The following is a 15,750-nucleotide window of genomic DNA, read 5'->3' as shown; positions in this document are numbered from 1 at the left end:
CCTATGAGAATGAACATAAAGGGTAAAGTATTAATTAATGCTAGACGCTTTACACTGTAAGATGGTAAGATGGACGATCGTTTTGAAGATTCCAAAATTCCCCATCACCATCCTCTACTTATACCGAAACTATCCAGCATTCATCAGATTACAAAGATTCTGAAAGCAATTTTACCGTCCCTACCTCAAAGAGCTCCTAATATTGTCAGAACATCAATGTGGCTTCCTCTCGGGCAGGAGTATATCCACTGCGTTGTGTAAAATGACAGACAACATTGAAGAGGGATTGATTGGTAAAGCATTCGGTAAGGAATGCGATACCAGTCTCTTAGGAAACCTCCCTCCCTCTCTAATAATCATATGAGATGATTGGCTAACTATATGGCTAGTAGATAATCTTATGTGGAGTTTAGAGGGAAAACTTCTTCGCCCAGTAGAAACTAACATGGCGGAGCCACCGTGGTGCAATGGTTAGCATGCCCGCCTTGCATACACAAGGTCGTGGGTTCGATTCCTGCTTCGACCGAATACCAAAAAGTTTTTTTCAGCGGTGGATTATCCCACCTCAGTAATGCTGGAGACATTTCTGAGGGTTTCAAAGCTTCTCTAAGTGGTTTCACTACAATGTGGAACGCCGTTCGGACTCGGCTATAAAAAGGAGGTCCCTTGTCATTGAGCTTAACGTGGAATCGGGCAGCACTCAGTGATAAGAGAGAAGTTCACCAATGTGGTATCAGAATGGACTGAATAGTCTAAGTGAGCCTGATACATCGGGCTGCCACCTAACCTAACCTAACATGGCGAACCTCAAGGCTGTATAGTGAGCCGCTCTTACTATTATTCTACGAAGCAGAGGAACAATCACCAGAAGTCCATCTGATAGCCTATGAGAATGATGTTACTTAAAGTAGATAAGTGAAGGAGGTGAGGATTAACGACTACTTCTCTGCATTTAGGGACATATTTGTCGGTAGGAATACTATGTAGAATCTAGAGGGAAACATCTTTCCCAGTAGGAATAAATAGGAAGTGCTTCAATGACAAGTTATGCCCCTTTACGTAGAAGCGGCTACCCTACCACCATCGTCCATCTGATAACTTGTGAGGACGATTGTTCCATAGTTATGTCAGGTAGGGATATCAAGAAGTTTAGGGTGGGGGTTAATGATTACGTCCCTGTAGTTAGGGACTTCTTGTTAATAGGAATAAGGAACCGAAATCGACAGGAATCATATTCACGCCATGAACCAGGTGCTTGGTGTCCACGTTCGTGGCAGAGAATTCCCTGGTACATGAGTCCCAAGGTTCTTGACGTGACGATTGACAGTCTTTTCCTCTTTGTGAAAAAAGCGGAAATAGTGTGCAAGTATATTCTGAACGCATTTGGCTGCCAGCACTTATAAGAAAGATAAAGATTCAGACAACCTACTTGTCGATTAGTCGAGCCAGGCCCAATGGAGAAAACTCCAGATTGTGAAGACTACTACTACTGGATTGCCAATGGATATCATTCTAAGATACTAGTACAACGTCTATTTTCACGTGATGGACCAAAGAGGTGAATCAGGAGCTTCATATTGACATAAGTGGCGGTAGAATTCCCACGCGCAAAAATCCCAAGATTCTTGACGTGATGATTGACAGTCTGTTCCTCCTTGGTAAACACACGGAAGTAATCTACAAAGAAGATCCTGAATGCATTGGCTGGCATCATTTAAGGGAAAGATAAAGATTCTGACAACTACGCGTCGATTAGTCGTGTCCTCCCAGTATAAGCGATACACAATGGAGGAAACTCAAAATGGTGAAGGCTACTGCCACTCGATTGCTACTGGATATCACTGTAAGACTGCACGTCGTTGATTAAAGAGATGAATCAAGGGATTGATATTTACTTTCGTGGCCAGAGAATTGCCATGGTTAAGAACCCCAAGGTTCTAGACGCGACGTTTGAAATTCTGTTCCTCCTTGGTAAACACGCGCAAGTAATCTACAAAGAAGATCCTGAACGCATTGGCTGACAGCTTTTAGAAGAAAGATAAAGATTCAGACAACTACGCGTCGATTAGTCGTGTCCTCCCAGTATTAGAGAGACCCAATAGAGGAAACTGTAGATGATGAAGACTACTGCCACTGGATTGCCACTGGATATCATGCTAAGACATCGGTGTAACATCCATTTCGTCGTTGATTAAAGAGATGAATCAGGGGCTTGATATTTACATTCGTGGCAAGAGAATTGCCATGGATAAGAACCCCAAGGTTCTATACGCGACGTTTGAGATTCTGTTCCTCTTTGGTTAACATGCAAAAATGGTTGCTAAGTATCTTGGAAGTAGAAAAAATATAATGGAGGCATGTGATGATAACACTTGGGGGAAATATAAGGAGACGATTCAAAAGACCTACGAGTCAATAATCAGGTTATTGGTCAGAGAATTCCCTCATGCAAGAGCCACAAATTTCATGCCGAGCTTCTTCTGTTCATCTGTGGTAAACTCTCAATATAACAGAAGTCCCAAAGAGGTGAATCAGGAGCTTGATATCTGCCTTCGTGGCCAGAGAATTCCTATGTGCAAGAACCCTAAGTCTCGTGACGTGACGTTTGTCATTCTGTTCCTCTTTAGTTAACATGCAAAAGTGGTCGCTAAGAACATTGGGAGTAGAAAAAAAAACATCATGAAGGCAGAGGATGATAACACTGGGGGGAAATTTAAAGAAAGGCCTACGAGTCGATAATCAGAATTGTGGCCAGAGAATTCCCTCGTGCTAGAGCCACACATTTCATGCCGAGCTTCTTCTGTTCATCTATGGTAAACTCTCAATATTACAGAAGTCCCAAAGAGGTGAATCAGGAGCTTGATATTTACATTCGTGGTCAAAGAATTACCATGGGTAAGAACCCCAAGGTTATTGACCTAACGTTTGGCTTTCTGCTCCTCCTTGTTTAACATTCGGAAATGGTCGCTAAGAACGTTGCGAGTAGAAAAAAACATCATGAAGGCATTGGATGATAACACTTGGGGGAAAGATAAGGAGACGATTGAAAAAACCTACGAGTCAATAATCAGGTTATTGGTCAGAGAATTCCCTCATGCAGGAGTCACAAATTTCATTCCGAGCTTCTTCTATTCATCTGTTGTAAACTCCCAGTATTACGGAGATTCCAAAGAGGTGAATCAGGAGCTTGATATCTACATTAGTGGCCCGAGAATTCCTATGTGCAAGAACCCTAAGTCTCGTGACGTGACGTTAGTCATTCCGTTCCTCTTTGGTTAACATGCAGAAATGGTCGCTAAGAACATTGGGAGTAGAAAAAAATGTCATGAAGGCATTGGATGATAACACTGGGGGGAAATATAAGGAGACGATTCAAAAGACCTACGAGTGGATACTCAGAATTTTGGCCAGAGAATTCCCTCATGCAAGAGCCCTAAACTTTTGCCGTGTTTCTTGTGTTCCTCTGGCATAAACACGCCGAAATGGTTGTTAAGAATGTTGGGAGTAGAAACACGATACTGAAGGCACTGCCTGAAAGTACATAGGGGAAGGATATAATATCGTTTAGACCTCAAGTATTACGGAGATCCAGTGGAGGAATCTCCAGAATGTGAAGACTAATGCTCCGTGGATTGCCACTGGATGTCACTCTAGTGCTCCATACCACATCCAAGAGTGTGCCTTTTGAAAGAACTAAAGCTATCCTCTTCGATTTTAGAAGGGACTTAGAATCACTTAATCACCTAAAAGGCATTGGAGGCCTTGGACACGGTAGCGATTTAGACGGAACTCTTTTTTTCACCAGTGTAGCATTGTATGGGACGGAAGACTGCCTAGGAGGTCCCCAGTTTCACCTTAGTGGCGACGAAAATGATTGCCTATGGAGACCAGATCGGTACTGTTTCACCTAGGTGAAAAAACAATTCTTTGAACATTGAGAGTAAAAACAAAATCCTTAAGCCATTGACTGACAATTAGGGGAAATGATAGAGCCAACGTGGTGCAATGGTTAGCATGCCCGCCTTGCATACACAAGGTCGTGGGTTCGATTCCTGCTTCGACCGTACACCAAAAAGTTTTTCAGCGGTAGATTATCCCACCTCAGTAATGCTGGTGACATTTCTGAGGGTTTCAAAGCTTCTCTAAGTGGAACACCGTTCGGACTCGGCTATAAAAAGGAGGTCCCTTGTCATCGGGCTTAACATGGAATCGGGCAGCACTCAGTGATAAGAGAGTAGTTCACCAATGTGGTATCACAATGGACTTAATAGTCTAAGTGAGCCTGATACATCGGGCTGCCACCTAACCTAACCTAACCTAGAGAATCTATATAAAAAATCTACGAGCCGAATGGTCGTTCTTCCAGTATAAGCGAGATCAAATGGATGAACCTCCAGACGGTGTATAGTACTGATTTGCGGTTTGTCACTGGATATCACTCTAAGACACCGGAACAGTATCTGCAGCATACGTTCAAAATGCTTTGGGTGAGGCATCACTGCGATCTCCACACCCGATAAAATGCAGGAGCCCAACCAACCGAACCATGCTACTTCCAGGAGGGCATCCTCTATAAGAGCTAAGGCAACCCGGTTCACTTTCAGGAGGGATTTGCAAACAATTACTCAACTAAACGGCGATGATAGTGATGACGGAATAAGATCGTATTGGAGGCCCTTCATACGGTAGCCCTTCCGAAGGTAATCCTGTCCCACCAGTACAGCATTGTATTGGAAGGGCCGGCTGCCTACAGAGACTAGATCGTTGCTAACTCAGCAATTAAAGATAAACGCCTGAAGTGTGGACATTAACCTCACATCACGAACGGTAATGGTAGTGATGGCGGAATAGCAGCGGCTTTGGGTGGCGTGCACATGGCAACGCTTCAGTAGGCAATCTCGTTCTACCAGTGCAGCATTGTGGTGTATGAGGAAGACCACCATCTGTCAGTCATAACGATAGATGGACTGCCTTAAGAGACCAAATCGGTGCTATCTCGACTACGTTCTGGCAACTTCAGGTAGCTAAACAGTAACCTCTGACTTCTGAATCCAGAAATTTAAGATAAATGCCCGAAGTAAGGATATTCGCCTCATATCACGAACGGCAAAGACAGTGATGGCGGTGTTGGATACCTTGCACATGACAACGCTTCAGTAGGCAATCTCGTTCTACCATTGTGGTGTATGAGGAAGACCACCACCTGTCAGTGACGACGAGAGACGCACTGTCTTAAGAGATCAGATCGGTGCTATCTCGGCTACTTTCTGGCAACACCAGGTACCTAAACAGTAACCTCTGAATGCCCGATATTCGCCTCACATCACGAACTGCAAAGACAGTGATGAAGGAATTGGATGTCTTGCACATGGAAACGCTTCAGTAGGCAATCTCGTTCATTGAGCATTGAGGTGTATGAGGAAGTCCACCACCTGACAGTGACGACGAGAGACGGACTGCCTTAAGAGACCAGATCGCCGCTATCTTTGCTACGCTCTGGCATCTCCAGGTACCTAAGCAGTAGCCTCTCACTTCTGAACCCATCAATTCAAGATGAATGCCCGATATTCGCCTCATATCACGAACGGCCAAGACAGTGATGGCGGAATTGGATACCTTGCACATGATAACGCTTCAGTAGGTTCTACCATTGTGGTGTATGAGGAAGACCACCACCTGTCAGTGACGACGAGAGACGGACTGCCTTAAGAGACCAGATCGTCGCTATCTTTATTACGCTCTGGCTCTCCAGTTACCTAAGCAGTAGCCTCTCACTTCTGAATCCAGTAATTCAAGATGAATGCCCGATATTCGCATTGTGGTGTATGAGGAAGTCCACCACCTGACAGTGACGACGAGAGGTGGCGACATAGAGAGAATATAGGTACCTGAACAATTCTCGAACATTTACCTTACCGAAGTGTGGACATTTGGTTTATTTTACGAAAGGCGATGACAGTGATGACGGAATAAAAGCAACATTGGAGGCCATACACATGACAGCACTTTCGAAGGCAATCTCGTCTGAGCTGTGCAGCATTGTATTGTAAGGAAGAGCACCACGTGTCCGCGGCATCAAGAGGGTGCTGAGTTAGGAGACCAATTCGATACTATCTCATCTACCCAGAACCCGGAAACTCAAGATAAATGCCCAAAGTGTGCACAGTCGCCTCACATTACGAAAGTCGAAGACAGTGATGGCGGAATAAGAGCAGCATTATGTTCATTTCAGAAAGCAATCTCGTCCTACAGCGTATCAGCTGTGTTCTGGAATTTCCGGGTACCTGAAGAGTTACCTCTCACTTCTGAATCTAGCATTTCATGATGAATGAACGAAGTGTGGAAATTCACCTCATACTACGAGCCGTGTCTTCGCGTGTACTGCAAATCCAACAGACCTGACAATAAAATAACCCTTCACTCATCCAGTAGAGGCCAAAGTGTGCACAGTCGCTCACATTACGAAAGGCGATGACCGTGATGACGGAATAAGAGCAGCATTATGGGGTGTTCATTTCAGAAAGCAATCTTGTCCTACAGCGTATCAGCTGTGTTCTGGAATTTCCAGGTACCTGAAGAGTTACCTCTCACTTTTGAATCTAGCATTTCATGATGAATGCCCGAAGTGTGGAAATTCACCTCATACTACGAGCCGTCTCTTCGCGTGTACTGCAAATCCAAAAGACCTGACAATAAAATAACCCTCCACTCATCCTGTAGAGGCCAAAGTGTGCACATTCGTCTCACACTACGAACGACGATGACCGTGATGATGGAATAAGAGCAGCATTGTCGGCTGTGCATTTCAGAAAGCAATCTTGTCCTACAGCGCCTCAGTTCTGTTCTGGAATTTCTAGATACCTGAATAGTTACCTCTCACTTCTGAATTTAGCATTTCATGATGAATGTCCGAAGTGTAGACATTCACCTCATATTACGTCTCTTCTCGTATACAGCAAATCCAACAGACCTGACAATAAAATAACCCTCCACTCATCCAGTAGAGGCAGATAGAAATCTATTTCCCTTAATTTTGCTTTATAAGGACCCAGGAAGCATTTTAGAAACTATTCACATTATTTCCTGAGGCTTGACATGTCCATCCATTAGGCTACCATGCCATTGATTTCTGGAAATGGTTGGTGAGATAGATGATTGGAGGCAGATTAAAATGTAATATTTCAACTTTTAATATTCGCCTTTTTTGTCACAATTTTATGGTGGCTTATAAAACCACAAAATTGTGCTACAATAATAAATAACAAAACAAATTTTTAAACAAGTGTTCACTACAATCCATATTTTATGTTATTCTCTCTTCCTCTCTTTCCTTCTATGTGGTCTACAATGAAAATGGAAACAGGATTACCTGGGTGGTGTCATTGTATTTGTGGCCATAGTGACAGCTTTATTGGCTGCAACAATAGCATGTAACAGCAGCAACAATCAACATATGATGACAAGTCCATCATCCTTGTACCAATCGTCGTCGCCATCGCCATCATCATCGTCCTCATCTTCAGAACCAATCATTAGAGCATTGACGCCATCGCCCTCATTGGTGGGTTTGGCCATAAACTATACCCTATTGATGCCAATTTACTTGAATTGGGTTGTAAAACTTTTGGCCGATATGGAAATGTATGTTGGTTCCGTGGAACGTATTGCATATTATGCTGAAGTCAACGATGATAGGGGTAGGGAAGAAGAGAAAAATGGTGCCACCACCAGCACCATCACTAGCAAGGACAAGACACCATCACCAACACATGACAATAACAATACAGCGATTATTTCAGAAAAAGTTACCCAAGAGGAGAAAACAACTGCGAGGGAATCTGAGAATGGCTTACAAGCCCCTGCAATAGATCTACCACAAGATGAAAAGGCATCTATTCGAACATCAGCTGAAAAGAAAGTTTCGAGCAATGATAAATTGCCGAGTAGTTCGGGCAGTCCTGTTGCAAGGACAATGTCCTTGTTTACCAATGACAACAATGTTGTCAATGGAACTGTTGTTACTTCAATGGATGTACAAGCGAAGATAGCATCTCGCGCTAAGGATGTTCATATTGTGAACGGGAAGGAACAACAAGACAAACTGAAAACATGTAGTGCTGATGATGATGATGATGATGACAATGTTCCTGCTTGTGCTGGAGATTGTGATGAAAACAGCCATCATCAGCATCCTGATACACATCCACATTGTAGCTCTTCTTCGCCTTTAAGTAATGATAGACATATTGAAGTAACCGCAAAAAGTTTATCACATCAACAAATATCAACAGCAACAACAACAGAAACAGAAACACCAAGAACAAGAACTGACAATGGCCACAATGAGGCCACAGCTTTACTACTTCCATCAGCATCAGCAACAACATCCTTAGAATCTTCAACATCATTAGGTTTATCCTTAACCAAGGACATGCATATCAAAAGTAGTGGCAACAGGACTCTTGAATCTCCAGTACCAACTTGGATCTCTTCAAAACTTCTGGAACGTAATGATGTGGAACGTAGAGAAAGTGTTCGTCACTGGTCGAGAAATAAAAAACAATGTAAGTACATTCACTTTAGCCACTCTTTTTAGACCTCTTTGTAGCCCTCCATGTTTGTGTTTGAGGTTAGTGGTCTGGAACTTGAAGTATTGGTTCTTGGGATTTAGTTTTTCCTTTATCATTTTTATGGACAATTGAGGTTTATCTTTGGTAGTTTTGTGATTGCCCCCTACCCTCGCTCACTCCCTCTCTCTCTCTTTCTTTGGGTTTATGATTAAAAATCAATTTCAAGGTTAATGTTTTTTTACGAGCAAAGTTTTCCATCCATCTGCTGATGTTGATAATGCATCATGATTAGAACTGGAAGCCATGTGTCATCCTCTGACATAGTTCCCAGGAATGATGAGTTGCAGGGATTTGGCGAAATGTATGGGAATTGAAAAGAATATGGTAATAGCTTAGATGGAAAAATTATTTTAGTATATCCTCCACCATGGGATGGAGGGCATTGGCGTAGCTGGAATTTTCCATCCCATCGACACCATTGAAAAGTACCAATAGCACAACGTACCAATCATGAGGGTATACTAAAATCCTCCTCCCTTTAGTAATGAACCGAAATATTGATTTGGTACCCACATCTCGGGGGTCCGATAAGTATAAGCTTGAGAGACTATCGTGTAGTTCGTTCTTATAAAAGGCTACGGTGAATATTTCATCTAGACCGCATCTGTATTTTTGGTTTTTACCGCATATGGAACTTCGAGTCTCCACGGATTTGAGAAAAATGGAAAATGATATCGGTCAAGGATTGTTTTTTATAAGCAAATTGCTCAAAGAGGATGACGGATGATGTATACGGAAATTCGTTTCAGTCGATGGGCCATGTCGAGGTGGCCCCAATACGCCTACCACGAAGGATGAAAAACTCCCAAATCTCGCGTTTGAAGACCTTTGATTAAAGGTAAGCGAGATGTCAGACAAAATAGGCAATTCGCGTACGAAACTTTGGTCATGAGAAAGGTGTTCACGAGAAATTGGAATCCAGATCCTGAAGGCATTGACTGATAGCAATTTGCGGCGAAAGATAAAGAGACGATTCAAACGGACGATCGATCGTCCCCAGTAAAAACGGGTCGCAACGGGAGGAAACACGCAGGCGATGAAGAATAATGCGCAACGGATTGCCACCCGGTGTTACTGTAAGGCTCCGAAAAAGCGTCTGCAGCATAAGTCCAAAATGCTGTCGGTGAGGCAACATGGCAACCTCTTCACTCACTATCACCTGATAAAATGTAGAGGGCACACCAACCCAACCATGCAAATTCCAGGAGGAAATTTCGTGAACTAAACCTTGGCCCTGAAAAAGATACTGATGCCATTGGTTGTTAGCAATTATGGTCGTCACCAGAACAAGCGAGTCCCAATGGAGAACCTCAAGAGGCGGAATTCCACTTGAAGTTACCTAAAGACACCGAAACAGCATATGAAGCATGAGTCTAAAATGCTCTCGGTGAGGCAACACTGCGACCACTCACCAACACCTGATAAAGTGTAGGGTGATAAACCATCCGAACCATGCAACTTCCACGAAGGCACTTCGCTTACTAAACTTGGTCATGAGAAAAACGTTCTCGAGAAAGTGGAATTCCAATCCTTAAGGCATTGGTTCATAGCGCTTGGGGGGAATGGCAAAGAGACGGTTCAAAAGACCTACCAGTCGTTTGGTCGTCCACAGGTATAAACGAGTCCAAACTGGAGGTAACTTGCAGACGATGAAGAATAATGCGCAACGAATTACCACCACGGAAAAACATCTGCAGCGTGAGTCCAAAATGCTCTCGGCAAGGCAACGCTGCGACCCCTCACTGACTAGCACCTAATAAAATATAGGCGGCAAACTAACCGAACCATGCAAGTTCCTGGGGAGAATTTCGCGTGCTAAACCTTGGTCATGAGAAAGACACTGATCGTATTGGTTGATAGCACTTTTGAGTCTATTGGTTGTCTCCAAGCGGGTCCCAATGGAGGAAGCTCAAGACGGTGAAGTGCTCTGCATTGCGGATGTCCACTGGATGTTAGTCAAAGACACCGAAACAGCATATGAAACATGAGTCCAAAATGCTCTCGGTAATGCAACACTTACTAGACCTTGGTCATCAAAAATATGTTTTGGAGAGAAAGTAGATGCAGATCCTGAAGGCATGGACTGATAGCACTTAGGGCGAAAGATAAAGAGACGATTCTAAAGACCTATCAGTGGATTGGTCGTCTCCAGAATAAGCGAATTCCAAATAGGAAACATGCAGACGGTGGAGAATAATTTCCACTGGATGTTACTCTAATACACCGGAATTATGCTTAATAAGTCCAAAATGCTCTCGGAGAAGCAACACTGCGACTTCCTGATCAGGAGCAACCACCATCTGATCTATGTACCTTCCAGTTGGAATTTCGCGTTCTAAACCTTGGTCATATGAAAGATGCTGGCGAAGAAGTAGAAACAAAATACGGAAGGTGTTGGTTGTTAGTGCTTGGAAAGAATGATAAAGAGACGACTCAAGAGGCCATTGAGTTGATTAGCCGTGCCCAGTATAAACGAGTTCCAATGGAGCAGACGTTGAAGAATACTGCACTGAGGATAACCACTGGGTGTCACTCGAAGACACCGAAACATCATCTGAGGCATGATTGTAAAATGCACTCGGTGAGGCAACACTGCAAGCTCTTTACTCAACAGCACATGACAAAATGTGCCCCCCTGCTTGCAATTCCAGGAGGGCATTTCGCGTTCTAATCCTTGGTTATAAGAAAGAAGATACTGAAGGCGTTGGCGGTTGGAGGGAATTGTAAAGAGACGACTCAGGAGGCCGTCCCCAGTATAAGCGAGTTTCAATGGAGAAACCTCGGGTGTCACTCTAAGACACCGAAACATCACCTGAGGCATACGTCTAAAATGTTCTCGGTGAAGCAACATTGCGCTCGGAGGGAATGATAAAGAGACGATTCAAGAGGCCAATGAGTCGGTTAGTCGCATAAGCGAGTCCCAATGGGGAAACCTCACAGATGGCAAAGAGCACTGCATTGCGGATTTCCACTGGATGTTACCCAGAGACACCGGAATTATGCTTCATAAGTCCAAAATGCTCTCGGAGAAGCAACACTGCGACGTCCTCACCCATCAGCACATGGTTAGGGGGCAACCATCATCCGAACCATGGAACTACCACTACGCGTTCTAAACCTTGGTCATAAGAAAGATGTTGGCGAGAACCACCACCCGCGTCATGCAACTACCAGGAGGGCATTTCGCGTTTTAAACTTTGGTCATAAGAAAGATGTTGGCGAGAAAGTAGAAATAAGATACGGAAGGCGTTGGTTGATAGCGCTTGAGAGGGAATGGTAATGAGACGATTCAAAAGGCCTATGAGTCTATTGGTCGTCCTCAGTATAAGCGAGTCCCATTGAAGGAACTTTGCAGACGGTAAAAATACTGAAAATTGTGACCTCCTTACTAATCAGCTCCTGATTAGGGGAGCAACTACCACCCGTATCATGCAACTTCCAGGAGGACATTCCCCTTTCTAAAATAGATGTTGGCGAGTAAAAATTTGGGGAAATGTGTAAAGAGACGATTCAAAAGACCTATGAGTCGATTGGTCGTCCCTAGAATAAGCGAGTCCCATTGAAGTAACCTCCAGAAGGTAAAGAAGTTTACGCTGCGAATCGTAGCTGGATGTCAGTCTAAGACACAGAAGCATGAGTCCAAAATGATCTCGGTGAATCAATGCGGCAATCTTCTTACTCACCAGCACCTGATAAAATGCAGTTGGTCAAACCACTCGAACCATGCATCTTCCAGGAGGGCACTTCGTGTACAAAACAAGATACTGCAGGCATTGGTTGATAGCTCTTGGAGGGAAAGATAAGAAGACGGTTCAAAAGACCTATGAGTTTATAGGTCGTCCCCATTAGAAGCGTGTTTCAATGGACGAACCTATAGATGGTACAAAATTTTACGCTGCGGATTGCAACTGATGTCATTCTCTCAAAATACTCTTGGCGGGGCCGACACTGCGGCCTCCTCACCCTCCAGAACATGATAAAGTGCAGGGGACAAACCACCTAAAACATATCACATCAAGGAGACCGATTTTAGAAGGGACTTACAATTAATTAATCACCTGAACGGCGTTGAGATTGATGAAGGAATAAGAGCGCCTTTGGAGGCATTGTACACGGCAGCGATTAGGAAGGCAATCTCTCCCATACCATTGCAGCCTTATACAGGGAGGAAGACTCAGCAGGGAGGAAATCCGCTAGCGTGACTGGAACCTGTGTTTTCTGCACCATACGCGTTAACAGTCGCCTTAGCACCTTGCACCAACGAGGGAGTTGCCATAATAATGTTTAACGATTGTTTTAAGACTTTTCATGGCCAACGAAAAATGAATGCCGTTCATGAAATCATGAACGCCCGTTGACGAATTGTGAACATTCCGTTTTGATTTTTTGTGAACGTTTCCGTTTCATTTCGTCACCGTCCGTTCACAACTATGGAACGTAATTTTTTCTATTAGTGTACTGGGGGGACACCACCACCTATGAGAAACGACGAGAGACAGCTGCCTAAAGTGACTAGATCGGATCTATCACGGCTACCTGCTGGCATCTCCAGGTATTGGAGACCATGTACGCGGCAGGGAATGGGAAGGCGGTATATTCCTACTTGGGAGGAAGACAACTACCTATCAGAGATGATAAGAAACAACTGCCTATAGAGACCAGATCCGTGCTATCGTTCGGACATCTCCAGCACCTATTAGATGCTACGTTCTGGCATTTCCAGGTATTGGAGCCCTTGCAAACGGCAGCAAATAGGAAAAAGAGTATCTTCCTACCAGGGCAGTTGAGGGGAAACCCACCACCACATAACAGTGACGACGAAGGATGGCTACGTTCTACCTGAACAATTACCCCTCACTTCGGAATCCAAAAATTCAAGGTGACCGCCCTTTGTTGTGCCGCGTATTTCTCACATCTGTTAACCCTTGACACCCCTGTAGAGCGTCATTTAACGCTGTTCGAGCTCAACCCGGAATTTCTGAGTTGTTATATCTTTAGCGAATACAAAAATTATTTTAATTTTGTTAATAAAAAATTCATTTTTGTCTTTAACAGTTGAATTTTGTTGTATAATTTTTTAACGCAATCGATTTACTCTGATGATACCAATCATACATACCATAAAATCTAATCCAAGGCTATGTTCTTATGTTAAATATGGAATAAGATAAGTATTTGAAAATTACGCCTAATATCTTAGAAATGATGTCCTTGAAAGGAATTTGTCTATTAATCCTGATGGATGTTTTAAAATTAACCTCTTTGCCATTTGTAGTATTTGTTTGTACATTGTTACAAATCTATGTGGAAAGATATGGAAAATTACCCATGATTTCTAAGCTATTTCAAGGACACATTAATCTAAGCGTATGTCATTGGTGATGAATGTATCAGTGAATTAAGTTTAAGGAATTCAAAAAAGAGGAATGGTTTTTGTGTTTTTATACTAAGCATTGCGATTTTAGCGAAGTCTATTAAAAGTTAGGGAATATGGGTGCAACACTCACACATATTTTAGAAGCTTTGAAAAGTATAGGCCCATAAAAATATAGCCCCCATAAAATCTAGTCCAGATTGAGAGGAGCAAATTTGATACGAATTGGTCCATATTTATATGTAGCCCTCATAAAAACCGGTATCCAAATTTGAGAGGCTCGGGAACTCTTGGAGAAAAACCAAAAATGTCGGAATTATCATAATTTTATGGAATCAATTTAGATTTGCTGCCTTTGGCCACAAATTATGGCCTTCAAGCAGCCGAAAAATCCATCACATATGTCACGAATGTGGCTCTGTGGTATTTTGACCCATTCGCTTCGAATTGTCGTCATGAGAAGAGCAACACTTTAGTATTTATACCCTGTGCCACACAGAGGAACAATATACCCTGTTAGTGCATATAAAGGGTGATTCTTTTTATTTGCAACACCCAGAAGAAGACGAGATAGACACATGGTGTCTTTGGCAATAATGCTCAAGGTGGGCCACTGAAACGATCTAGCAATGTCCGTCCGTCTGCCTGTGAACACATTTTTATGATCAGAGTCTAAGTTGCAGTTTTATTCCAATCGACTTCAAATTTGGCACAAGTATGTCATTTGGGTCAATAGAATCGTATTGACTTTTGGAAAAAATTGATGATAATTTAGATATAGTTTCCACATATATCGTTCGCCCGATTTAGACTCATATGACCGCCTTAGTTCAACATTTTATCGGAGTAAAATAAATACTTAAATTTTGCACTAGGAGTACAATTAAAATTTTAGAAATGTGAGCCAAATTTGGTCAATATCGGCTGAGATGTGGAAGAACGAATTACAATTTTTTAAAGTTAAGGTTGAATTACACACCAAGCGTCAATCCGTGCGTTGATGGAAGGGTTGATTTTTTTCTGTTTGCGGCAGAATATTCGAGCTTTTGATTTCAAAGAGAAATTTCAACTCTTCAATCATCGGTCGCATTGTACGCATTGAACGCATGGTACGTAATTCTACCTTTATTTATAGAAAATATGTTTATTTATAGAAAATTTTGTGAAAATTGTATTTCTATAGAAACTTTTGTCAAAATTTTATTTCCATAGAAAATTTTGTCAAAATTTTATTTCCATAGAAAATTTTGTCAAAATTTTATTTCCATAGAAAATTTTATCAACATTTTATTTGTATAGCAAATTGTGTCAAAATTTTATTTCCATAGAAATTGTGGCAAAATTTTATTTCTTTAGAAAATTTTGTCAAAATTTTATTTCTTTAAAACTTTTTGTCAAAATGTTATTTCTTTAGAAAATTTTGTCAAAATTTTATTTCCATAGAAATTGTGGCAAAATTTTATTTCTTTAGAAAATTTTATCAAAATTTTATTTCTTTAAAACATTTTGTTAAAATTTTATTTCTATAGAAATTTTTATCAAAATTTTATTTCCATAGAATATTTGGTCAAAATTTTATTTCCATAGAAAATTTTGTCAAAATTTTATTTCTATAGGAAATTTTGTAAAAATGTTCTTTCTATAGAAAATTTTGTCAAAATTTTATTTCTGTAGAAAATTTTGTCAAAATTTTATTAATATAGATTTTTTTTTTCAAAATTTTATATCTATACAAAATTTTGTCAA

At 41.9% G+C, this 15,750-nt stretch overlaps 1 protein-coding gene across 1 annotated transcript in view; it reads left to right on the top strand.

The window, feature by feature from the left end:
• Sur (Sulfonylurea receptor) overlaps positions 1–15,750 on the top strand; it is a 146,422-nt gene that overhangs the window by 103,336 nt on the left and 27,336 nt on the right. The window contains exon 12 of the mRNA XM_075293383.1: positions 7,364–8,564. Within this exon, the coding sequence (XP_075149498.1) occupies positions 7,364–8,564 (1,201 nt within the window). The remainder of the gene's footprint in view (positions 1–7,363; positions 8,565–15,750) is intronic.

Source organism: Haematobia irritans, chromosome 2, assembly GCF_050003625.1.
Source record: "Haematobia irritans isolate KBUSLIRL chromosome 2, ASM5000362v1, whole genome shotgun sequence".
Lineage (NCBI taxonomy): Eukaryota > Metazoa > Arthropoda > Insecta > Diptera > Muscidae > Haematobia > Haematobia irritans.
The sequence above is the reverse complement of the archived record's forward strand: the minus strand, read 5'-3'. Positions and strand labels throughout refer to the sequence as shown.